This window comes from Epargyreus clarus, unplaced genomic scaffold, assembly GCF_041222505.1.
Source record: "Epargyreus clarus isolate Ecla_fem2 unplaced genomic scaffold, WU_Ecla_fem_2.2 ptg000027l, whole genome shotgun sequence".
NCBI classification, from domain to species: Eukaryota; Metazoa; Arthropoda; class Insecta; order Lepidoptera; family Hesperiidae; genus Epargyreus; species Epargyreus clarus.
Genome location: NW_027332234.1, coordinates 13,333,536 through 13,360,512, shown reverse-complemented (window position 1 = coordinate 13,360,512; position 26,977 = coordinate 13,333,536). Strand labels below are relative to the sequence as shown.

General features: G+C 35.4%; 1 protein-coding gene and 1 non-coding gene across 2 annotated transcripts; both read left to right on the top strand.

Moving 5' to 3' along the window:
- Positions 1 to 16,672: 16,672 nt before the first annotated feature.
- On the top strand, positions 16,673 to 19,971 carry LOC140753855 (uncharacterized). The gene is made up of 2 exons (XM_073088660.1): positions 16,673 to 17,960; positions 18,445 to 19,971. Exons 1-2 carry the CDS (start codon positions 16,772 to 16,774, stop codon positions 18,519 to 18,521), a joined length of 1,266 nt encoding a protein of 421 aa, XP_072944761.1. The 5' UTR covers positions 16,673 to 16,771; the 3' UTR covers positions 18,522 to 19,971.
- A 4,578-nt stretch (positions 19,972 to 24,549) lies between these two features.
- TRNAD-GUC (transfer RNA aspartic acid (anticodon GUC)) lies at positions 24,550 to 24,621 on the top strand. Its single transcript has one exon. It is a non-coding gene; the product is annotated as a tRNA-Asp (tRNA).
- The last annotated feature ends 2,356 nt before the right edge of the window (positions 24,622 to 26,977 follow it).

Here is a 26,977-nt window from a genome sequence, read left to right as displayed (position 1 = left end):
CAACCTTTATAGCTTCAACACAAAATTCAATTTCTATTAACCGACTTCAAAGATAGGTGGATCTCAATTTATAGTGCCAAGTTATATTTGCGCCTCTTCTTTCCTTAATACCTTAATATTAAGATTGATTTTTCGGTGGCAAAATAGTATTATCTTTTGTTATTTGTTATGATTAGAAGTTAGAACGGTATACACCTTGACACCGTGTGGGGTAGGTTATGGCGATAAAGGGTTAAAATAACATTAGTGTTCCCATAAATCTTGTAAAATTCTTTGGTGTAGTGTTAAACACTGCTGAGGTGAAATATGACTTTATTGGATTTAGTTTTCCACGGCCGATATCATCGGTGTTTTGGATTTAAAATGAATATACCTTGCATTAAAAAAGAAATATAGCTTCAGTCATATCTGAGGTCGGCCACAAATGCGTTTCTGCCCCTCAGGAGTAGGTACGCAAGTTGTAATGGCTCGAAGAATTATTATCTCTCCCTTACCACACTTTCCAAACCAACCCCTTATGTTATTTACAGGTCAGAATAAGCTTGGCGTTACTTTTTTTGTAATACGGTAGTAGCAGACGAGCGTGATGTGTACCTGGTGGTAAGTGGCTACTGCCACCCATGGACATATGTAATAAACTCGAGATAAGATTAGATTCCTACCTGAGGTCAGCCACAGATACGCCGCTACCCCTGAGGACTAAACTGGAAAGCCTCGGAAAACTATATCTCCTTGACACACCCTTCAAACCAAAACAACAATGCTTAACCGACCCGTGTGGCGGAGCGGTCACCATACCGGTCTGACGCGCAGAGGGTCCCGGGTTCGATCCCCGGCCAGACAGATTTCTATGTGATGAATTTAGGTTTCTGGGTCTGGGTGTTTGTGTATTTGTCTCTGTGTGTGTCCATAGCACCCACAATACAGGGAATCCTAGTGTGGGGCTGTGAGTGTAGAAAGCGTTTATTATTTATTATTAACACTGCTGTTGTTAACCAAAAATAGGTGTGGCGGTGGTGCGGAGTCGAACCAAAGACGGTTCTACCTTTAAAAACGCTCCAAAAATTTATCCGAATAAAAATAGTTTCTTTGTCTAAGGATCAAATGCCCAAAGTTTCCACAAGCTATCGCTGTCGACCCATCAAGACCACCATCCTTCCGTAATCTTTATGGTGTTTGGCCATTACCCGCCCCCATGTCGTGAGAGAACTCGTTTAGATATGGCAACACTGAATTACCGATATCAACAGTAATTGGTATTTAATCTTATTGTAATCTTGTCGACTGATTAATACTAATTGTGATTGAGTTGTTTGGTTCTTGGGAGTATTTTAATCAACTTCTAAAAAGGAGATTCTAGTTCGACCTTTATGTATTTGTGTTTATGCATATAAGCTCTCAAAAATTCTTATCCGACTTGGATGGGGTTTTCGATATTTGGATTACAATTTCACCTGAAACCATAGTTCATAGGCACCCAGAGCCATAATGTAGTATGTAAAGATGTAATAATATAGATGTCAGATGATAGGGACCAAAATTCCAGTAAAATTAGATATTTGAAAATTGCGATTTTCTTTTTCTTCTAATCCTTTGCAGTTTTAATGGTAAAAGTAAGGAAGAAATAGTTATCGACATATTCAAAGTCACTTTTCTTGAAATATGTACTATTATTTCAGGAAGTCACACGCAATAAAATTAGTTAAACTGCCAAGAAATACAAAATAAGCAACTGTTAACTTCCTCTCATAAGTAAAAAATTATGTATCTCTTAAACACTTTAAACTCCACAAATTAGTATGAAATACTAAAATGTACAGATAAAAAAGATAACGTCAAACCATCTTTCAGAAGTGTGGAGTGTCGCGGTGTCTGTCGACACTTATCGGTGTCGCGACACCTCATTGACGGGTTCATTTGGGATTAGATAAAAACTTTACGGCGCTTGAATGGAGACTTTTACACTTAATGATAAACAAACTCCTTTACTAAATGTTCGACCTTTTTTATACTATAGGTGTAGCAGACGAGCATGCAGTCAACCAGTAAGTGGCTACTGCCGCCCATGGACATCTGCAATCAAATACAGACAGGATTAGATATTCCTACCTGAAGTCAGCCACAGATGCGCCGATACCCCTGAGAACTAAGCTGGAACGCCAGACCAGGCGCCAAACCAGATGATATGCTGTGAGGCAGAAATAAGTGAGCCGCCGGGGTCGAACCACAAAGGGTTCTAATACCTTCAATACACCTAAATCTGGCTTTATGTTATGCATGTACTACTTGTAGTCCCGACTTTGTCCGTGTAGTATTTCGAAACAAGGGGAGTTAGTATGTTCTACTTTATACGTTATTCATATAAAATCCTTAAAAAATATTAACACCGAATTTCGCACAAACATTCTTAATCCCATTTCACTCCTTAAATATTTTAAAACCTAATCAATTTTCTTACATATAAACAACCTCCATATTAAAATTAAAAAATCATGCGACAGTCCAACTACGTAAGTTTCTACCATTACCTGTACAGGATTGGGAGTCTATTCCTTTCCTACGTCCACGTTTTTTAAACGACAAAGCTCAAATCATTTAATATCATCGCCTCCTCATCTCTCATTTTGGGCCACATTTTTTAAAATGGGGTGTCATTTTTTACGTTACCCTGGCGTGGGGGAGTTATATGGGGGTTGAAACAGATGCTCTTAAAAACGAGACGATTTAGTTAATTACTTTTACTTTGTCAGTTATTTTTGTTACGAAGCGATTTTAAGATGTCTGGTGTATTTTAATTAAGTATTTCTGAATCTGACTTCGGTTATTCCTATTACACTAGTTATTACGTGCTACATCTTTAAAAATAGTCCGAATTATTATCAAACTCAGACCAATCTGATTTTCCAAAGCTTAAAAAATCGAACAATCATGCAATCTCTGTTTTAAGTCCATAGCCAAACATATACGGTATTTGCAGTCGATTAATAATGGTAAACAATTGACTCAAGTCAATATAGACTTGGTTACAAATGATTGAAGTTACCACTTGCCATCAAGTGAACTGCATGCTCATTTACTACTTCTATATAAAAAAAACTTAACTACCCCCATGCTTACCGTACTCTACCTATTTGAGGGAGACTTACTTTTCCGTGGTGTTCCAGCTCAGTCCTCAGAGGTATCCGAAGATTGCAAGTTCGAGTCCTGTCACGATCGCCATGTGAATGTAGCTCTAATGTAGGCTCTTGTGTAATTGAAAGGCGTCTTGATCGAATGAAGACTATTATAACTAACTTAATATTACCGTAAACCTAACTTAGATTAGGACAACTTAGCTCTACACTACAGGCGCATCTGAGGCCAAGCTCAGGTAGGCATCTAATCCTATCTGGGATTGATTACAGATGTCCATGGGCGGCAGAAACCACTTATCATCAGATGGACTCTGGTTGACGTCTGCTAGTCCTATATTAAAAAAATACAACCTAGGTTTACCCTTCAAATAAGAACACAGCACTAAAACTCAAAAACAGCCGTTAATAACTAGAACTGGGTCAATAACCAAAAAGCGTTGAAACAAATCACCTAGTTCCTCACAAACTGCGCTTTGCAAAGAAATTCTTTGCAAGAAACCTTATTCTTCAAACGGCCTAATGAATACACGTTCTCGACGTAATTAAGGGCCCTTAAGACCCTTAACCCACTTAGGATATACGTACAAAGGACGAGATCGGTCCCGTACAAAAGTTCCGTACGATTCGAATAGACCGGAAAACTATTTCGCTTTCATATTATATTTTATATTTTTTTCCTTTTCGGTTATAGAATTTGCCTATTTAGTCCTGGGGTAACAATGATGATAGAGTTCTTTGTGCACATAAGGCATGCTATCTTAGTCTTCAAATACAACACCGCATTTAAGTATATATTTTTATGCACATAAAGAATCAAACAAAATTACTGTCCTAATAGTAATTGGTCACCTCAATGTACATTTGCAGCCAATCTCAAATATTTCTTTCAAAGCATAACACACATTAGCCCTTGACCTTAAGACGGAAGTGAGTGTGGAAATGGTACCGTCAAAATCAAAGATACTTCAAAGTAATTATTCAATCGAACCACAAACCACAAAAAAATCCAGTTGAAAGTTAAGAAAAACCAATCAAACATAGCTTACTGGTAGTCAGAATAAATATAAAATGGATGAAACTTCAATACATTTTAGAAACGTCCGCTCCGAGCCTTAGAAGGGTTAAGTTTATAATTACGCGGTTAGACTCCAAAATAGTTTTACAAACTAAAGTTAAAAATAAAACGATAAACGCTTGTTTTGAATCGCAACGGATAACATTCAATAGAATGAAATGTTCAGAGAAAATCCAGACAGAAAAAAAAAGATAAAATATTTTATTTTTATTGTAAATCTATGGGTTACAAAGGGCGAACTTAATGCCTAATGCTTTTTTCCACCAAACAACATGTTATTGAAAAAGAATAAAACAATTGAAAACAAATGTCAATTCAATATCGATGGCTCTGTGGTAGTCAAAATCTAAAACGGACGAAGATAAATATAAAATGGACGAAACATCAATATGTTTTCGATAGAAACGTCCGCACCGGACCTCCGCAGCGCAAATCCATTGCCGGGGTCGTCTAGGCCCTACGATTGATTTTCAGTTTATTCGAGCTGACGTTAGTTGTACGGGGACTTTAGACCGTCGACGGGTTGAGTTTATAACGTTTGAGTGATTACACCCCAAAATATTTTAATAAACTAAATTTAGGAATAAATTAACTATGGCTTTTCTTAATCGAAACGAATGAAAATCAACTGTTCAGTGAATATATTCATAAAAATAAAATGAAAATACTTGCAAAATTCATTTATTTCTTATTTATTGATAACCTATGGATTACAGTAAGGAAAATGCCCAATGACATATTCCACCAATCAATTTTTAATGATGATAAAAAATTACATTTTACAAAATAACAAAACAGACTTAAAAACAAATAACAATTAAACATAGATGGCTCTGTGGTAGACAGAATCTAAAACGGACGAAGATAAATATAAAATGGACGAAACTTCAATATGTTTTCGATAGTAATGTCCGCAGCGCAAATCCTCTGGCCGGGGTCGTCTAGGCCCAACGATTGATTTTCAGTTTATTCGAGCTGACGTTAGTTGTATGGGGACTTTAGAGCGTTAACGGGTTGAGTTACGTTTGATCGATTTTTTGTAAAATATATAGATGAAAAATACATAGATAAATATTTATTACTTTTACATAAATGTTATGATAACACCTTGTTTTGAAGACGGTGGTTCGTAGAGCGAAATGAAATAATACATTTTTTTATAGAAGCAAAGGAAATATTTTGTAAATATATACAAGTACATAATACAAACATGCACCTATACTATAGTACCGAACACATTTAAATTTACTACAGCCAATAGTGACTGTTATCTACACTAATATTACAAAGAGGAAAACTTTGTTTGTTTGTTTGTAATGAATAGGCTCAAAAACTACTGGACCGATTTTAAAAATTCTTTCACCATTCGAAACCTACATTATCTACGAGTAACATAGGCTATATTTTATATGAAATATATTTGATAAATACATTTTGAGGCGGTACAAAATTTGACGGGTCAGCTAGTATAGAAGTATATTAATATTTGTTCTCCGTGTAGTATAACCCGACTCGCGCTTGCCACAAAACGTTACCACATACTAACATGGTAGATACCTACTACATAATATCATACTCATGATTTCATAAGAAAAATCCTCTAAAAATGAAATCGATACCTCATAAATATCTTTTGATTACCTTTTCCATTAACTTCCCCGATATAAGGGATAACAGGATAATATAGCGCCGAGGGATGAAAGGTGGGTTAAAAATAGGTAATCCTACACTAACCATTCACATTCAAATGAAGGCTTTATAAATCATTTGAGCTTTCGAAACCGCTTAACCCTTTATTTGTTGGTACCGACAGCAAAAATGTTGGTAAACTAAACATATAAAAGACGACAATATCAATATTATATTGTATTGAATATTGTATTGTAAGGAGACATACTTTTTCGAGGCATCTAAGCTTAGTCTACCGATGGGTTACTACGCATCTGTGGTCAACCTCGAGAAGGAATCTAATTTTATCTGGGATTAATTACAAATGCCAACGGGCGGCAGTAGCCTCGTACGTAAAGCGGTAAGTTAGTTGGATATTGTTATAATAATAAAAAGAAACATTCTTAGGTATATAAAAAGCAAAATACTTTTTTCGAGTTTTACACACAAATGAACTGATTTATGTTTGTAAGAATAATCTTGAAAATAGCGGAAAATGTTTGAAAAAGGTCTCACGACAAAATCGTAAAAATATAAAAACTGCGGTATTCTTTTGTTATCTTAATAAACATAAATAATTTTTAACGAGAAATAAAAACACGTTTCTCTAAAAAGTATTCCTAGATTTTATATCATTTTTCTGCTATCGCTACACATAGTCAAACTAGGCACGTGTCCATCAAACAGTTGTAGTCCCGAACTCAACAATCCATGTTTGCCGCAAGCCTTTATCTTTCGAATACGGTTCAACACTGAGGGTCAAATCAACTATTTAACCACCCTTAATACCTACCTATATTTAGTTTCGTATGACTTGTTCCAATAAAAAATGTAATTCAAAATGACGGTCTTTATATATTTTGTTCCTCGTTTCATTACAGAGCAAAAACGAGAGGTAAATAGAAATTTGGTTTAGGGTTGCAGCTTTTATTTAAACAGGTTATACGCACCCTTATTAGGTATGTAGTTTTAGGTTACGTATTTGAAACTTATTTAATTTACATTTATTTGAAAGTCCCAATATCTCAGTTTATACATAGCCCTCTGAAGGTCCGGGTTCTAATCCAACGCATGTTTATTCAAAATCTTTTGCTGATTCCCAGTTATTTATCTAACAGTAAATGCTTGTAAAAATATTGTATGCAAACTGTATCTCCGACTCTGGCCAATACAAGTACCTACGTACGAGGGTGCGTTTTTAAGTCCGCGGAATGGCAGGGTTGGAGGGGGGATAGCGGGCTCGTTAAGGGCGGTACGTGTTAAGTGACTCATAAATAGTATAAATATAAAGTTTTATCACAATTGCATCATTAGTTTTAAAACTATCGACAATTAAACAACTCAATCCGGAAGAAAATTGGAAGTATGGAGAAAATCGAGCATCGCGCCGTTATAAAGTTCCTTACCAAGCAAGGAAAGTCTGTGCAAATCATAATGGAAGAGATGTCATCGGTTTACGGGGACTCTTGCCCTGGAAAAACGATGGTTTACAAGTGGAACAACCTTTTTAAGCAAGGCAGGGATTCACTTGAAGACGACCCACGACCAGGACGGTCTGTTGAGGTGACCATTCCGGAAACGATAGCGGAAGTCGAAAAATTAGTACTGGAAGATGCTCGGCTAAAGAAGAAACAGCTTGCAGAAATGGTTGGAGTATCGGATACAACCATTTTTAAAATTCTGCATGACCATCTTGGCATGACTAAGGTCAGCGCGCGGTGGGTGCCGAGAATGCTCACGCCGCCTCAGAAACAACAGCGCGTTGAATGTTCCCGTGCGTTTTTGAACCTCTGTGGAGAAGGTAAGGATATTGTACTGAATCGAATTGTTACTGGAGATGAAACTTGGGCTCACCATTATGAACCTGAGTCTAAACAAGACTCCATGCAGTGGCATAAAAAGGGTACAGCACCTCCTAAAAAGTTTAAGGTGTCACAATCGGCCGGCAAACTCATGGCGACAGTCTTTTGGGATGCAGAAGGAATTTTGTAAATAGATTACAAAGATAAAGGTGTCTCTATAACCGGAGAATATTACGCAACAATCTTGGAGCGGTTAAAAGAAGCCATCAAAGAAAAAAGACGAGGAAAATTATCCAGAGGTGTCCTGCTGTTGCACGGCAATGCGCCCGTACACAAGAGCCGTATTGCACTGGCTGCCCTGCATAAGGTGGGCTTTGATATTTTAAATCACCCACCCTATAGTCCAGACCTGGCTCCCAGCGATTATTATCTCTTTCCAAAAATGAAAAAAGAGCTTCGTGGAAAGAAATTTTCTACAGACGAAGAAGTAAAGGACGCAATTTCCTCGTATTTTTCCGACAAGGACAAAACATTTTTTATGAGGGTTTAAATAAGTTAATACAAAGATCTGAAAAATGCATTCGTCTTGCAGGAGAATATGTAGAAAAAGAAAAATAATTTTGACATTTTATTTTCGCTCCTTGTCCCTCATTCCGCGAACTTAAAAACGTACCCTCGTATGTCTTGCAATATCATTAAAACTAGAACACAGCAGCGCTTAATACTGCTGTTATTAGACAGAAAAAGGTCGGTCAATCGTACTTCTGAAGTTGAACAACAAAGGTTTCTACCACCTTCAAAAATATTCTCCTATTTTTAGCCTCTAACATTTATTAACCATTGCAATTACCATAAATAAGATGAACTCCACAGTTGCTGTTCTCATTATATAAAGTAATATTTAACTACCAAGAAAAACTTAACTATTTCGCAACGGACCCATCTGGCGCTATATCAAAGATGCTTTGTTGCTTGTCTGAGCAGTCGTTAGTTATTGTCGTTCTACTCCAATGAATTGCTTATACCGAGCTTATAAGAGCTACGATATTATAAGTTTTTTTTTAAAATCCACATTATTTTTACCGACTTATATCTTCTTAGTTTTAAGGGTTGCGTAGTCGAATGATCTTGTAGAGCAAGCAAGAAAAGCAGTGATAGCCTAGTGGTTAAGAAACTCGGACTCTCGATCGAGGGGTCCGAGGTTCAAATCCCAGGCACGCACATCTGATTTTTCAAAGTTATGTGCGTATTAAGAAATTAATTATCACTTGCTAAACGGTGAAGGAAAACATCGTGAGGAAACCTGCATACCTGAGAGATTTATAAAATAAAAAAAAATAAAAAAAACTCAAAAGTATGTGAAGTCTACCAATACGCACTTGGCCAGCGCGGTACACTATGGCCTAATCCTTCTCATTCTGAGAGGAGACCCGTGCCCAGCAGTGGGACAGTAATGGGTTGTTGAAGAAGAAGAAGAAGAAGTCGAATGATCAATTTATGATCCTTATCATTTCGTTCTGGCCCTTTGTCCGTTATAATATGTCACAGCCGTTTTAGTCGAAGATTATAATTGCCACTAGGAAATTAAATATTGGAATATGTGTTCTACCGATATACAATGATTTTAATAGAAAATTACGAATTAATAAATAATATTGGTGCCACCAAACACATATGATTGAGAGATAAAAAAATAAATGCACCTAAACTTCAATTAAATCTAAGTGATATAGCTTTGAAGTCTATTAATTAATGATAATCCATTATTGATAATCAGACTATCCAATGTTCTGCCCACCAAATTCGACATGTGATATTTTCTTCATACTAGATATTTATTTTGATATATCATTTGATTAATAATTGCAGGCAGTGATAACCTAGTGTTTAACAAAGTCGGCTTCTCAATAGAGGGGTCCGAAGTTCAAATCCCAGACACGCATCTCTGATTTTTCGAAATTATGTGTGTATAAGAAATTCATTATCACTTGCTTAAACAGTGAAGGAAAACATCATGAGGAAACTACATACCAGACAGATTTAAAAAAAATCTCAAAGGTATGTGAAGTCTACCAATACGCACTTGGCCAGCGCGGTGGACTGTGACCTAATCCTTCTCATTCTGAAAGGAGACCCGTGCCCAACAGTGAGACAAAAATGGGTTGAGATGAGATTAATAATTATTAACGGGACATTGAAATCTACGAAAAACTATCTTGCAGTGAGCATCACGTGTTCAGTTTTCAAACATAAATAATAAACGTATCCAATTACAATTTTAATAATAAAACGTCATCCATAATATATTGGGGTCACAAATTAGAAATTATAACACAAATTCGTGTTTGTAGGTCGTGTGTCTGTTTAATGATCTAATTTAGAGTAAGTGAGGCGTGTCGGGAGGCGATGTAGTGGGGTGGATGTGCCATGTGCCATATGGTGTGCCGTGACAAACAGACATTCAATGGTACGGAGTGATTCAATGCACGAATCATTTAATTTTTAGTGAAACGATGAGGTACGAGTAGTTTCTAACAACTTAATTAGAAAAGGAATAAAACTCTGCTAATAACTGAGTATGAATTTCATCCCTTAAGGATATATATAGGTGGTGAAAGCTTGTAAAATATGAAAACGAACACTTTTTATGAACTTTTTATGATACTCGTAGTAATTTTTTTTAGGAATTATGTACTGATGTAAGATAATTATTAACTAAAAGTGCTATTAAATGGTTTAGAAATCGTTTACCTACTTCAGCGACATTTTAAAACCCTTTTTCAATAACATCAGACAACCTAACTCTCACGCTCTTTTAGTATCGAAGACTTTAGTTTAAAATTTAAATACGTCCAATTTAATATATAAATATAAATTAGACATAGGTACATCGGGTGATTTTCCATAAAAATCGTACGTACATGATTTATTTACTTCAAACATGTTTACATAAACATAAACATTAGAGACCATTAGACCTGACATTAGTAATCTCCAGCATAATTTAGATCAGGTTTAATTAAAGTTACGGTCAAGCAGACGATTTACGAAGCACATGGCCAGTTAGCCATTTCATTTCCATAAAAAACACCGTTCAATGGGTTAGTTATGGCGAAACGAGTTTCCCACACGGCGCCATGACGGGAGAGCGCATTCCTAGATGTCTAGATACCTGACCTAGACTATCTTATCTGAATGTTCGAGACTTATGGGAAAACTTTCAAACTTTTGAAGGAAAGTGAAAAACTCCGGAGGAACAGCGTTAAGGATTCGTTTGAAGAGTGAATGAAGGTGGTAGAACCCTTTGTGGTTCGACTCCGGCGGCACCACCGCCACGCCGTAAAACGCTTTCTACACTCACAGCCCCACACTATCGTGGGTGCCATGGACACACACAGAGATAAATACACAAACACATAGACCCAGAAACAGACACCTAAATTCATCATTTAGATATCTGTTGTGACCGGGACTCGAATCCGGGACCCACTGCGGGTCAGACCGGTATGGTGACCGCTCCGCCACGCGGGCCCTATTTCTACCTAATAACAGCAGTGTTAGGCGCTGTTGTGTTCCGGTTTGAAGGGTGTGGTAAAGAAGACATACTTTCCGAGGCGTTCCAGCTTAGTCCTCATCAATTCAATTCAATTCAATTCAATTCAGTTTATTTGCAAGATCATAGTGGTATACATGGGTCTTAAAATTAACATATTTTCGTATGTCCTACCCCATCTAATAATAATAATCCAATCTGGGGTTGATTACAGATGTCCATGGGCGGCAATAGCCACTTACCTAAAGATGGACTGCATGCTCGTCTCCTACTACTTAATTACATGAAAAAGGTGATCTTAGTCCGCTTTTGTGATCGGCTTCAAGTAGAACCTGCTCTATATGGAGTGGACCATAAGGGCGGCAATGAGCACTTAGACATGAGGTGAACTGCAAAGAACTTTACGAAGGATACTAACATAGTGGCCAAGGTTATCAGTGCTTGTAAAGCCGACATCAAATAGGACTACTGCAATACTGTAGCGAGTTGATTATGCCTATAATTATTTAAATGGGGCAAGAACCATTTGGACTCTTATGTTATTTGTTTAGTATTATATAATAAAAAAAAAATTAACAAAAATACAACCGACTTCTATGTCACTACAAAGTAAAAAATAATTCAAATAAATTTTGGTTTTGCACATATTTCTGAAGTCGGCGCTCTATATATTTCGTTGGATAACGATGTAAACAGCGTGTCTAATATGAGCGCCGATACCGGCCGAATTGATAACCACCTCCTTTTTGAAGTCGGTTAAAAAATTACCCACGCTTCTATAACAACCACTTACACCGTTTCAAGTACGTTATGTATTTTGCATTAGTTAGAGAAAAGCAAGCAATTTGTCCCTGAGACACTAGAGGCCCTTTGCATAATCAATCCCAGTTAAGTCGGCGTTGTAATATCCTTTGATCTCGAGTACCGCTGTTATGTTTGAAAATAACATTATTACAATATCTGCAAATTGTTTCAAAGGAGATTGTAATTCGTATACTTTTCCGTTTTAAATAATTGTTATTATAATAAACTGATTTTTTGTTTCGTAGTCAATGGTTTTAATTTAGCCAATCTGTGTGATATTCGTTATTGCGACTAGTTAAACATGTTATTTAATTTAATGTTGTACTGAAATAGCATTTATAATGAATGGCGGTGCACATAATTTATATCTACTGCTATATAGCATTATATACCTATATCTACTGCTGCCCATGTACAAGTACATGTATAATCTGCAGCAGATAAGATTGAAATTATAACTAAGATTGGCCACAGATGCGCTGCTATCCTTAAAGACCTAAAATGAAATGTCTCATATAATTGTGTCCCTTAGGATATTCTTCAAACACGCACATAACACAAGAACACAGCATCATTGCACTCTGGTGTTGTTCACTAGAAAACGAAATGGGCTTTTTGCTATTGAAGACGAAGCACGAAGGTTTCTACCACTCTTATTTCTAGCTTGAATTAGATCCGCGCATAAGTGGCGAGGTATGGATATACCACCTTACTTATTATTTATATTAAGCGACTATTTTAGTCTTGTATTCAGTTTCAAGTAAAATCTGTTGTATATAAAATTGTGTACGGATCTTCATGGGCAGCAATGAGTGGGGAATGACTTACAATTGAGTGGGGTGTAAACTTACGACGTCAATCATACCGAAAAACAATAAACAAATTAGTTGCATAGAGACAATTAATTAATAATACTGTAAAATTCCCGCAGGAATACCACAAGCTAACCCAGGAATATATTTTGATTACGTCCACCAGCGGGAGTGACCAGAATACAGTATCAACAGACATTCCTCACGATAGATCTTAGATACGGAATCGATTATAATGTACATCGCGTAACTTGTGATTGAATGTTTAATCAGTTGCAAGAATATTGTTACAATGTAGCGTTTGTCGGAAATTATATTTTAAGTATTATTATAGATCCTTGTGCATAAACAGCAATAATAGTTTAATGTTTATATACACGGTTCCTCTGTTAGAGGATCTAAATCTTTTTTTTTATGATATACGAAAAGCAGACGAGCATTTACCTGATGGTAAGTGGCTACTGCCACCCATGGATATCTGCAATCAATCCCAGAGAGGATTAGATACCTGAGGTTGGCCACAGATGCGCTGCTATCCCTAAGGACTAAGCTGGGACTCCTCGGAAAAGTATGTGTCCCTTACCACATCCTTCAAATCAGAACACACCAGCGTTTAACGCTGCTGTTATGAGGCAGAAGATGTGGCGATGGTATTGCTGGAGTCGAACCACAAAGGGTCCTTCAACCACCACCACCACATTCAATACACCTTAATATTTTAATATGAATACGAATGACAATTTTTACAGTTATAATACGAGTACATACGAGTAGATCTAAAGCTATTTTATGACAATTGTTACAGCAAAATTATTGGCACCCAGTTAATAGGCGCACAGTCATTAATTAATTATAATTGAACGTTCTAGTGTGGCACTAGGCTCGATATCGTCATTAGTGTAATCAAATATTAACCGAATGAAATACTCTGTACATAGATTTACTATTCACCAAGCATAGATTAGTAAAGATTACTCACTCCTAACAAGTAGGTAAATGTAACTAGTTTTGACAATTGAAATTGTCACTATCATCTATTTTCGTCTTTGAAGAATATTAAAAAAAAAATAGTTTTTAGATCATTTACGAATGAAACGATATTTCTGCGAACTTTTTCTTCGATTTCGTGTTTTTGCACCACCTAACTGCACATATTGACATTGTTCCGCGTAAATTACACCATGACAGCCGTTAAATGGCTGACACATTTGTCAGCCGTTTAAGCCATTTAATGGCTTCCTTCAATTACAAGGCGGTGAGATATCTATACTTATCTATGACACCAAGTTGTTGCTATTTAAACTGCAGAACTGAATTTGATGGAAATTGAAAATAATAATAGATAGTTTAAGACCTGCCTGACGCCATTTTTATCCGTCAGCGGAGGGTAATGTTTTCAATGTACAGCCAGCTCCAAAAGTGGATGAAGAGATTAAGGTTTCAGAAATCTCTATACACCCAAACGTTCATAAGTAGCTGAACACAACTAGCACCATAATTACATGAACGTCGTAAAGTTTCAAAAGTAGATGAACACTACAATGTCAAAAGTAGCTGAACATATCATATTAATTACGTTAGCCATTTTGCACATACTGTGTCCATCTACTTTTGACGCGTTAGTATTTTTCTAATTATGATACTAGGAGTGTTTAGCTACTTATGAACGTTTGGGTAGGTATTTTTGGAATTCAACTGTCCATCTACTAATGAAGCTGACTGTATGTATTTACGTATGTCTCATTCTTTGGCACGCCCTGCAGACCAACTATTTTGACGGACTTGGACCAATATGAATAATCATTATACTAGCGGTTAAAGTACACGTGTAATATTTGGTAAGTAGACGTGAAATATTTTTAATACACATTTTTATTTTAGTGTTCTTATTGTTTTACAAAATTTATTTACACAACGGTATTTTAAGACAATTATTGTAGATATCCTTGAGATTTTAATTAGCTTGTTATTATTATTTGTAAGTATAATCAATGATGTCTGTTTCGTTCAGAACGCAAACGTTCATGCATGGTTAGTATTGTGTGAATACAGAAAGTTGTGATTTTGCGAAAGTTATTGTTGTCTTATATGTACTCGTAATAACACTCATGTCACATGATAAGGTATGTGAAGTACTATTTAAAAGACACTAAAACCATTTATTGAATGCCAAATAGAAAGGTGTGATGTGATTTATTTCAGTTCTGTATTGTATGCTATACTCTTAATACAAATGAAGATAAACGCCTTACAAAAAATATTCGCTACTAAGATTCCTGATTCCTGTATCGTGAGTTTTTATAACACACTTTTATTAGCTTCAGACGTATGTATGTTGGTATGTTGGTATGTTAGTATGTTAGTATGTTAGTATGTAACGGAATCTTTGAACATGATTTTAACCCCCTTCAAAACGTCGGATTAACTCGAAATTTGGCATACTTATCAAGGACCGTTGACAATTCAATATTTTAAACATTAATAGTTTTGTACCATTGTCCTTATCAACTTCCTCTGGATTAACGATTTTCGAGGCTAGATTTTTCAAACACCTTCAGCAAAGTTCATCGCAACTTTAGATTGCAAATAATTATTGCTATTTAGTTTCAATAGGCGTAACTTTTATATCGTGATTTTTAGTTTAGAAAATAATAATGTTATTTCCCTATAACTCAAATGTTCTAAAACATATCTATAATGCGCTCTTGTAGAATGATTTTTAGGATTCCGTACTCAAAGGTTAAAACGAAACCCTCTGCGGTCTGTTCGTCTGTCGTTGAGCTTTATCTCTTAAATCGTAATAGATAGACACTTGATTTTTTTAAAAACGATGAATAATGGTGGTCGCTATAACGAGAAATACTAAAAATTAATAAATAATTATAGTTCAAAAAACTAAAAAACACGCTTTTATGATAAAATCAACTAAAAAGTAGAAAATAATTTTTAATCTAAAAATCAATTAAGGAACAGTAAATAGTATAATTTTTGAACTATAATTATTTAATATAAGAGTAGCAATGGAGCATGCAGTCCATCTAATGGTAAGTGGCTACTGCCGCCCATGGACATCTGTAATCAATCCCAGATAGGATTACATATTCCTACCTGAGGTCGGCCACAGATGCGCAGCTACCCCTGAGGACTAAGCTGGAACGCCTCGGAAAAGTCTGTCTCTCTTATCACACCCTTCAAACCGGAGCACAGCAGCGCCTAACACTGCCGTTATTAGGTAGAAATAGGTGTAGCGGTGGTGCCGTACCACAAAGGATTCTACCACCTTCATAAGTGCCTTCATGAGACACACGCAAAGACGAATACACAAACACCCAGACCCAGAACAGATATCGAACCTGGAACGCTTTGCGCGTCAGACCGGTATGGCGACCGCTCCGCCACGCGGATCTTTGATGATTTTTAAATAAGTTGAACCCAGCATCTTGCACTTATTTCTGCTTTATAACAGCAGTGTTGACCGTTCCTATAATATAACAATAATTTAAACCCGCAATAATAAATTCATTGTTTTGTGTATCAAATATTTACTTTTAACAATATTAGCATATTCGGAATTGTCAGATTTCGAACTTAAGTAGGCGAAAATTGAAGGGATGTATTGATTAAAGATTTATTGATGTATGATTTTATCATTAGTCTTTGAAGGTAGCAACGCATTTATGAATGATCTCAAGTACCACAGATTCCTATTCTGTTAGATGTTGATCTCAGGTCAGCATGAGGTAGACTGCACTTATTTTCCGCTTCAACTACGTAAACAAAAACACAAACAGGTAAGTTCGAATTGTTATAATGATGTCGTCTAGTGAGTAGTAGATATAGTCTGTGGCTTGTGTATAATCTATGGTGGCTTGTCAGTTTTAATTGGGAATTACACATGGTGTCAGGTGAAAAAACTGGTAAAAATGGACAATCAAGTGCCTAAATTACAAACGGGCGGCGATATTGCCGAGAATTGGGCCCTATTTATTCAGCAATTTCAAATTTATTTAATTGCTAACGAGCTGGAAAATAAAACGGAAAAAGTAAAAGTGGCCATGCTCCTAAACGCTGCAGGTCCAGAAGCACTGCGAATATACAATTCATTTAAATTAAACGACTCGGGGAAGCAGGTTACAACGACAGAAAGGACTTTCCAGAATGTCGTCGAACTTTTTGAAAAATATTTTGCGCCGCAGAAAAATATTGTATTCAGTCGTTACCAGTTCTTCAAAAGGGTGCAAGAAGATGGTGAATGTTTTGACTCATTTCAAACAAGCATTAAACTCTTAGCCTGTAAATGCGAGTTTGGAGAACAATTGAATTCGTTAATACGGGATCGCATTGTCATTGGAGTGAAAGACGTAGTGTTGCAGGAGAAATTGCTTGCCCTGGGGGATTTAAGTTTAGAAAAAGCAATACAGATTGGCAGAGCATTTGAACAAAATAAGAAAGAAAAAGAAATTATGCAAAGTGATAGCGTGAGTAATAGTCTTTTTGTTGTAAAAAATGACAAAGAAAAGAGACTTAAGAAAAGCAAATTTGAGTGTTATAAATGTGGCAAATTCCATGGTATTAATGAATGCCAAGCTTATGGAAAGACTTGTTATAAATGTGGAAAGCTCAATCATTTTAAAAACATGTGTGCTAAAAATAATGCAAGGAAATGGAAAGAAGACAATAGAAATGTTCAGGAGGTAGAAACTAGCATGATGAGTGATAATGTAGATAGCTTGCGAATAGAACAGATCCAAATGAAAAATAAAAGAGAAGATTGGATACATGAGGTGTATATTGAAGAAATTGGGAATATTAAATTTAAACTTGATTCAGGAGCAGATATTAATGTGCTGCCCTATCATCTTTATCAGAAATTAAACCCAAGAAAAATAAGATTGAAGAAAAATAAACAGAAGGTTACTACTTATGGAGGTCTTGTCATCGTACCAGTCGGAGTAATTAGTATTAAATGCAAACCAATGGGAAGAAATGATACAATAATAGAATTTACAGTTGTAAAAGGTGACACAACACCAATTCTGGGTAGGGACACTTGTGTTCAGTTGTCTCTAATTAAAAGAGTTTACCAAGTTTCTAATAACTTAACAGAGGGTGGTAAGTTTTTAGAACAATATAAAGATGCTTTTACAGGTTTAGGCAAATTACCATTTGAATATAAAATAAGATTGTCAGAAAAAGCAGTTCCTATTGTAAAACCAGTACGTAGGGTCCCTGAAATTTTAAAGCCTAGATTGAAAGAGACATTAAATAACTTAGAAGCTCAGGAAATTATATCTAAAGTAACAGAACCTACAGAGTGGGTTAATGATTTAATTATTGTTGAAAAACCAAATGGATCTTTACGTTTATGTTTATGTCCTTTAGAATTAAACAAGTATGTTATGAGAGAACATTTTAATATTCCTACAATAGAAGATTTAACTGCAAATCTCTCTGGCATGAAATATTTTACAGTTATTGATATGAAAGACGGGTTTCATCAAATAGTATTGGAGGATAGCTCTACTTTTTTGTGTACATTTAATACACCATTTGGTAGGTATAAATTTAATAGGTTACCTTTTGGCCTTTGTTCCAGCCCGGAAATATTCCAAAGAGAAAACACTAAAATATTTGGAGATATTAAAGGAGTCCAAGTTTACTATGATGACATAATTATAGCTACAAAAACCAAAGAGGAACATGATGTAGTTCTTAAAACGGTTATGGAACGTGCACTTAAATATGGTGTTAAGTTTAATCCTACTAAACTTCAATATAAAATTCCTAAAGTATGTTATTTAGGGTTTGTTTTTTCAGAATTAGGGATTCAAGCAGATAAAAAACAAGTTGATTCAATATTAAATGTGGATAAACCAGAAAACAAGAAATCTTTACAAAAGTTTCTAGGTATGATTACTTTCTTGCACAAATTTATTCCTAATCTATCTAATGTGGCTGCGCCACTGAGAAAGTTGCTTAAGAAAGATACTAAATGGAGCTGGAATATAGAACAACAAAATGCATTTAATCTATTAAAAAAATTAGTAAGTGAAGCTCCAACACTCAGTTATTTTGATTTAAATAAAGAAATTATTGTTCAAACTGATGCTAGTAAAGACGGCTTAGGAGGGTGTTTAATGCAGGAAGGTAGACCTATTGCTTTTGTCTCAAGAAGTTTGACATCTGCTGAACAAAATTATAGTATGGTAGAAAAAGAACTGTTAGGGGTCTGTTTTGCTATTTCTAAATTTCATCAGTTTATTTATGGGCATAAATTTAAAGTACAGACAGATCATAAGCCATTAGTGCACATTATTATTAAAGAAATTCATAAATCAACTAATAGGATTCAACGTATGTTACTTAAATTACTGAAATATACATTTACAATTGAATATGTTCCAGGGAAATATATGTTTATATCAGATTATTTGTCAAGAAATTATTTGAAAGATAAAATATATGATGATCCAGACATGTCGGATATTGTTCATACTATTACATTAGAAGAGTACTTGCCAATAAGTAAAGTTAAACTAAGAATGTTTCAAGATGAAACCACAAAAGATGCTATGTTATCAAAAGTTCTTAACTTTGTTAGTAAAGGTTGGAAAAATTATTGTAAAACAGATCATGAACTGCATCAGTTTTATAAAATAAAAGACCAGTTGTTAATAAAAGATAATATAATATTTTATAATGACAAAGTAGTTGTACCCAGGAGTATGTATACTGATATGCTTAAACAAATTCATGGTAATGCTCATTTAGGAATTGATAAATGTAAAAAACGTGCGAGAAATTTACTATATTGGCCTAAAATGTCAACAATGATTGAGATGTATGTTAAATCATGTAAACTTTGTGAAAAATATCAATCCAGTAACCGTAAGGAAACTATTATACAACATAAAATACCTGAATTGCCTTATATGAAACTAGGAATGGATATTGCTGAGTATGGTGGAAAATCTTACTTAATTGTAGTAGATTATTTTTCAAAATGGTTTGACATAATTGCTATTGAGAACAAGTCAGTTGAGATAATAATAACAAAGTTAAAACAATTATTTTCTGTTCATGGAATTCCTAGTCAAATAATATGCGATAATAGTCCGTTTAATTGTGTTTTATTGGTTAAATTTTGTAAAGAGAGAAATATTGATTTAATTCATTCATCTCCATATTATCCCAAGTCTAATGGATTAGCAGAAAAAGCGGTGGGAATAGCAAAGCATATGATAAAAAAATGTGATTCAGAACAGGAATTGTATGAAGCCTTGCTTGAATATAGAGTATCACCAGTTGCGGGAACTGATTATTCACCATCAGAAATGTTGATGGGACGTTTATTAAGATCAAAATTACCTGCAGTAAAAAAGCAGCTACAGCCTAAAGTAATTATTTGTGATGCGTTTAAACAGCAAATGAATAGGAATAATAAAGTAAAAAAGTATTATAATGTAAATGCTTCTTTTAAAAGAGACTTTAAAAAAGGGGATAAGATTGTTGTAAGAAATCCAATTAATAAAACTTGGGAGCCAGGTGTGATTATAGATAAAACTGACAATCCTAGGTCATACAGAGTTGTCAGTAGTAAAGGTAAAATTTTAATTAGAAATTCTCTGCATATAAAACATTCTAAGTCTGATTCACATTGTGTAGATTTTAGTTCTATTCCAGATGTGTCTGATGTTATAAGAGAAACTGTAGAAATAAATAGAAATATTGTAAGACCAGAAGAATGTAATGATGATAATGTTACTGAAGAATTGCCAGATGCTCGATCACCATTGCAACATTCATTTTCATCGTTACATAATTCTAAGTCACCAGGTTTCAAAAATGAAAATAACATTAGTACTTCCAAATATGGAAGAGTCATAAGAAAACCGTCATACTTAGTTGATTATTGTGATTAAATTTATTCATGTTAAAGAGGGAGATGAGTAGTAGATATAGTCTGTGGCTTGTGTATAATCTATGGTGGCTTGTCAGTTTTAATTGGGAATTACACATCTAGTGCCACAATAAAATCCTCATTATATTGAGTTTAATAATCGCCACACGTCAGCAATCGCGAGTGACAGACAAACAAACAGGGGACACGCGCCACCCTTTCACCCTATGAGGGTGAGGTGATTAATTCCTAACATGTGTTTATTTGTTATAGAAAATAATGGTAGGCGTAATCACGTTTTGTAGTGCAGTGAACATTGGTTTTCATAACAGCTGACGTTTTTCCAATACTAGGTTCTGGGTGTGATTATGCCCGTAAAATTTCGTAAGGTTTCGAGTTTTGAATGACGACTCTCAGTATTTCTGGGCTAAAATGTATCGTTGTTTTCAGCAGTCTTTGTAACGCTCATAATAATTAATTTTTGCCTACTAAAGTATTTTGACAATTTCTGGCACGCAGAATTGTCTAAATATCGATCTTTAGTAAGCGAAACATTCCATGGATTAATTATTTTTATCAGGCGTATGTTGTATAAATTATTGTTTTCTTTTGCTGTGAAACTAATAGGTTCTGGGCTGGAATTGCTAGAAGACGAAATTTAGCCTCAATCTCCGTGCACAATTTGAAAACACGAGCTTAAAAATTGGCATATAAATTGACATGGGACTTTACATTTTACATTAAATAAGATTTTGTTCATCGGTGAAGGAAAATGTGAGAAAACTTTCATTTTTGAGAGTTGTCTTCTAAGTTTTAAAGTGAAGTCTATCAAATTACACTTTGCGTAGTTTTGGCCTTAACCTTCTCATTCTAAACCGAGATGGGCTCCTTGGGACAATAGGGTTGATGACCCATGAACGACAAATAATATTTGTACGACGAACAAACATACAAAACAATATAGCGGCCACGTGCCACGCACCCCTATTGTTAACGAGGGGGGATTATTTTCCAATACTCGTTTATTAGTTTTGTTGTGGGAACTGTATTGATCAGCTCCAAACTTTACGAGTGGAGGTCACCCATTTTAATAGAAACAGCTTATGCGGTGGCAACTTTTTTGTAGGCTGATATAATCATAGTACTGATATAGTCATCATCATCATCATCAACCCATTACTGTCCCACTGCTGGGCACGGGACTCCCCTCAGACTGAGGATTACGCCATAGTCCACCGCGCTGGCCAAGTGCGTATTGGTAGACTTCACATACTTTTGAGATTTTTTTTATAAATCTCTCAGTTATGCAGGTTCCCTCACGATGTTTTCCTTCACCGTTTATCAAGTGATAATTAATTTCTAATACGCACATAACTTTAAAAATTCGGAGAGATTTGAACCTCGGACCCCTCGATCGAGAGGCCGGGTTTCTTAACCACTAGGCTATCACTGCAGTTTACTGATATAGTAGAATGCGACATAAATACAAATACAAATGAGCATGCATTCTATCAAGGTAAGTAGTCATTCCCGCCCTTGGATATCTGTAACCAGCTTCAAGTAGAACAGTTCTAACTGAAGTCGATCATAAATGCCTTCCCGCGCCTGAGGACTAAGATGGTCTCCTTATATGTAAGTCTGCCGGCATCTCTTCTGTCGGTTACCGAAACGCAGCAACTGCATCACAATAGAAATATGTAAGTATGGCAGTGGTATCTGGTATCTTATCTCCTTGGTAACCTAACCTACCGCTTTCAATAAATTTCAACCTTTCTTATTTATAACATTTTCATAAAAAAAACAACGCTTTCTACACTCACAGCCCCACACTAGGATTCCATGTCGTGGGTGCCATGGACACACACATATATAAATACACAAACAGACCCAGGAACAGAAATTTTAATTAATCATTTAGATGCCTGTCTGACCGGGGATCGAACTCTGCTTGTCAAACCAGTACGGTGACTACTCCGCCACGCGGGTCGTCGACACAAACAATAAAGGGATTAGATTCAGTTGCTGTAGGATTCATTCAAATTAACTCATATGTATAAAATAATATAAAAATACTAATACTAATACTAATAATAATAATAATAGGTATAGGTATAGGTATATACTTTTACAAACAAATTCTATTGCACCACCGCGCAAGAAACACATTAACGCCCCTACATTTATTACGGAAACAATTCTAACCCCCTAATGGACATTCTATATTTAAATTCTGATAAACGATAATGTGTCCGCCCTATTTTGGTATTGTTGCGCGTGCGCATATCCGGTCGTGACGCGTGGGAGTTCCACGCAATCTGGGATCGATTTTTGAAATACTTTCAAGGTTAGTTTAAGTTAGATTGGCTTGGGGAGAATACTTTTTAATTGGACATTTTTATTTTTGATTTTTGAAATCGTTTTTCTCGTTACTACTTACAATCTTATATGTAAAATTCTCGTGTCACAATGTTAGTTACCGTACTCCTCCGAAACGGCTTTACCGATTTTCACCAAATTTTATATGCACATTCAGTAGATCTGAGAATCGGCTACTATTTATTTTTCATACCCTTAAGTGATAAGGGTTGTTCACCCTTAACTTATTTTTATTTATATGGCAACACGACGTTTGCCGGTTCAGCTAGTAGGTATAGGTATATGTATGTCGATGGTCTAAACAAGCATGCTAAGTATACATCTGTAATTGTTTAAGAAGAAAATAGTTTTTGTGAATTTCGGTTTATGCTTCTGAATACCAATACTGAAAGCTGTACCATGTTCCGCTTTGAAAAGTGAGGTAAAGGAGACATATTTATACGAGGCCTTTCAGCTTAGGCGTGAAAAATCAACGCATCTGTGGTAGATCTCAAACAGGACTAATCCTATCTGAGGTTGATTATAAATGTCCATCAGCGGCATTTGCCACTTACCATCATATAGACCGCATGATTTTACTATGATATAACATATACACAATTTAGACCACATGGTACAAATGAATCATTTATTAAAATTCACAATTCCGTATCGAACTATAGGGTTGTGCCCCATTGACGGACCGGCTGTACCGCATTGTCCCGGACAATTTATAACCGGTACAGAGCACCTGGATTTGATAGATCGCGGCTATAATTAGCTCGATGATTAACTGAACGGCGCCGGGTGTTAATGATAGCGTATTGGTTGTATGAAGTACAATTAAATGGAATATTAATAGTTAGAATAAATGGAATATGTTTGGTACAATGTAGGGTTGGGTTCGTTTTTCGACATTTGCAGTTTTTAAGAATAAAAGTTTTTTTTTATTCGAGGTATTGTTTACTTTGATAGGTGTTACCATTATTTTTGGTTAATTATAGTAAAAGAAAATGACTGCTATATTTTGTTGTAAAGGACGGTACGACCATGTATGTGGGTACGACAAATTCACAAAAGGTATTTAGTCCTATAGGTAACATTTTATTTCGTCATCAACCCAATATGTACCACTGCTGTGTTACATAATGGTGCGTATTCACTTCATATACCTTTAAGATTTTTTTTAATAAAAATCTCTCAGCAGATTTCCTCGCGATGTTTCCTTCACCGTTTTAAGCAAATGGTAATTAATTTCTTTACATTGTATTTACCACAGGGATATTTTTGTAGTGAGTATTTTATAGTTTATTATCAATTCATCCTTTAATCGTCTTATTAGTAAGTGATCGATTAATACTACCACAGACTCAGTTTAACACGATAGACTCAGTTTGATTTACGGCAGAAAGAATGTGGTATCTAAATTTCACTCTATACTCACTATCCTCGGTAGTATAGTGGTAAGTATCCCCGCCTGTCACGCGGGAGACCGGGGTTCGATTCCCCGCCGGGGAGATTTTTTTTTAAATAATTCAGAAAAGTAGTACCTATAACAAACCTTTTTCCACTTTATAGGAAGATACATTTTTTGTCTGACTTTAAAGCAGTGCATGTTAAACTTACTCCGAATCTTTTGTAAAATGGATTCCACAACTTCCAACACTCTCAGCAGTGTTAAAAACTTAATACGAGTATGTAAAGCGGTAGTTCCCAAACTTATTTTTCTCATGGAACACAACCAAATTTTTCTGGTTTCCGTGGACCCCCTGCTGCTACATTTCTACCAAATTCTTAAAGTCGCCAAAAAATTAAAAATTAAAATTGTGTCAAAAATGTAGGTAGGCTCTACGGCATACATTAATAGGTAAAAACTATGCTTACATTTCGCTCTTTACTATCAAAAGTAGATCAATTTTCGTAGACCCCCACTAACATCTTGTGGACCCCCATTTTTTATTCACGCCTATGTAGACCCCCAGTGAGTCTCCCGTGGACCCCTGGGGGTCCACCTGGACCACTTTGGGAATCAATGATGTAGAGGGTTACCTATATAAAATATTTTTTAACTTTATATTTATACTAGTTTTTGCCCGCGGCTTCGCCCGCGTTTAAAAGAAAATAATATGACATACTAACATACATAAAACAGCAAATTCGTACCATCATTGGAACGACAGTGGCGCCATCTGACAAAAATTGGTCGTACCAACTCTGGAACCTTCGTGGGCTCATGAACAACGACTTTGCTAAAAATCATCACTTGATCAAATGCATAGTTTACGATTCAATCCTTACTAATATCGATTAAAATAATCTATTTTTTTGGTCCAAAAGATCGATTCTCCGATTAATCGATATTAGATCGCCATCCCTAGTTCCCGTGGGATTTCCGAGATAAAAATTATCCTATGTCCTTTCTCGGGTCTCAGACTATCTTTGTACAAAATTTCATTAAAATCGGTTCAGTGGTTTAGGCGTGAAGACGAGACAACCAGACAGACAGACAGACAGACAAACAGAGTTACTTTCGGATTTATAATATTAGTAAGGATTATATAACTTTATATATTATAAAACTTTATAAAATTAAATATGTTGGAAGAATTGGAAAATCAGCATTCATTCTGAAGTAGGTTTATTTCTGTCACTCTCTTTTAGCAAAATCTAGCCATTTCAATTATATTAAAGACATAATGAAGCTTGACACAACATGGAACCATTATTGTTTTGGTAGTAGAATAAGTTATTAGTATAGTATAGTTAATAATTAAGGCAGTGATAGCCTAGTGGTTAAGAAACTCAGTCTCCATCCATATACTTAGTATTGTGACCAAATATAAAAGCCGTGCGAACAAAATCACGCACAAAAGTTAGTTTCAGTACAATGTTGCAGCTTTTTCAAAATCGTGTCAACGAACCGTTTATTTTCTTAACGAGGGAGAGACTTACAAACTTTTAAATATACTTTTTCACGGAAAAATGACATGAAAACATTTTTTAATTTTCTTACACATTTAATACTTTACTCAGTTTATTTTCTTTTCCTTTGTGAAAGTTAAAAATTCTTTTAACAAAATATTTTGAAGCAAGCTCGCTTTATTATAAACACCAATCTTTACTTCCAAAAGTAAGTGTGTACTTACTCGTGAGTTAGTCCGCAGTTTTATGCAGTTTGTTAAGCTCTTTGAAAAGTCCTGGTTAATAATTAAAAAGGACGATATTGATTAAGGGTGGAAACATACGAGCGACAATAAGCTAATGTTGCCATCTGTCTTTATCAATCGTAGCAACAGTTAGCGAAAGACGGCTTTCGCTAACTGTCGCTCGTATATAAAAATCCTAAACATAGGATAACGTTATTTATTTTCCACATACTCCACACTAACGTACTTTTGCCAAATAAATATAACATTACTACACTTAACCAAATAACATACTTTTCTGAGGCATTCCTGCTTAGTCCTCAGGGTAACGGCGCATCTGTGACCGACCTCTAATAGGAATCTAATCTTATCTGGAGTTGATTATAGATGTCCATGGGCAGTGGACTACATGCTCGTCTCCTATATAAAAAACATGGTGTGCTCCAAACTCATTTGATTCTTTAACTTCATTAACACAAATCCGCTTCTGAATAAACCACTTAACTTTCAACGATGCGCTTCATAGTGCAATTTTTGTTCCGTTACCTCATTTTACTTGAAAATTACGCCATTTGTATACTTTTGGCGCTTTCGCCTTTGTTTTCGGGTTTCGGGGGCAAGCGGGGCTTTGGAATCATTAGTTACTGTATTATATTACAGTGGGTTACATTTAAACTGGATAACGGATGTTCAAACTAGATAGTGGTTAAAATAAACCTTATAATCAC

Bases quoted from the DNA above. Each gene is read 5' to 3' on its own strand.
- LOC140753855 (XM_073088660.1), top strand. From the start codon at position 16,772: ATGGACAATCAAGTGCCTAAATTACAAACGGGCGGCGATATTGCCGAG. The intron at 17,961-18,444 runs GTAAGTTTTTAG...CCTTTGTTCCAG, and splicing joins TAATAACTTAACAGAGGGTG to CCCGGAAATATTCCAAAGAG.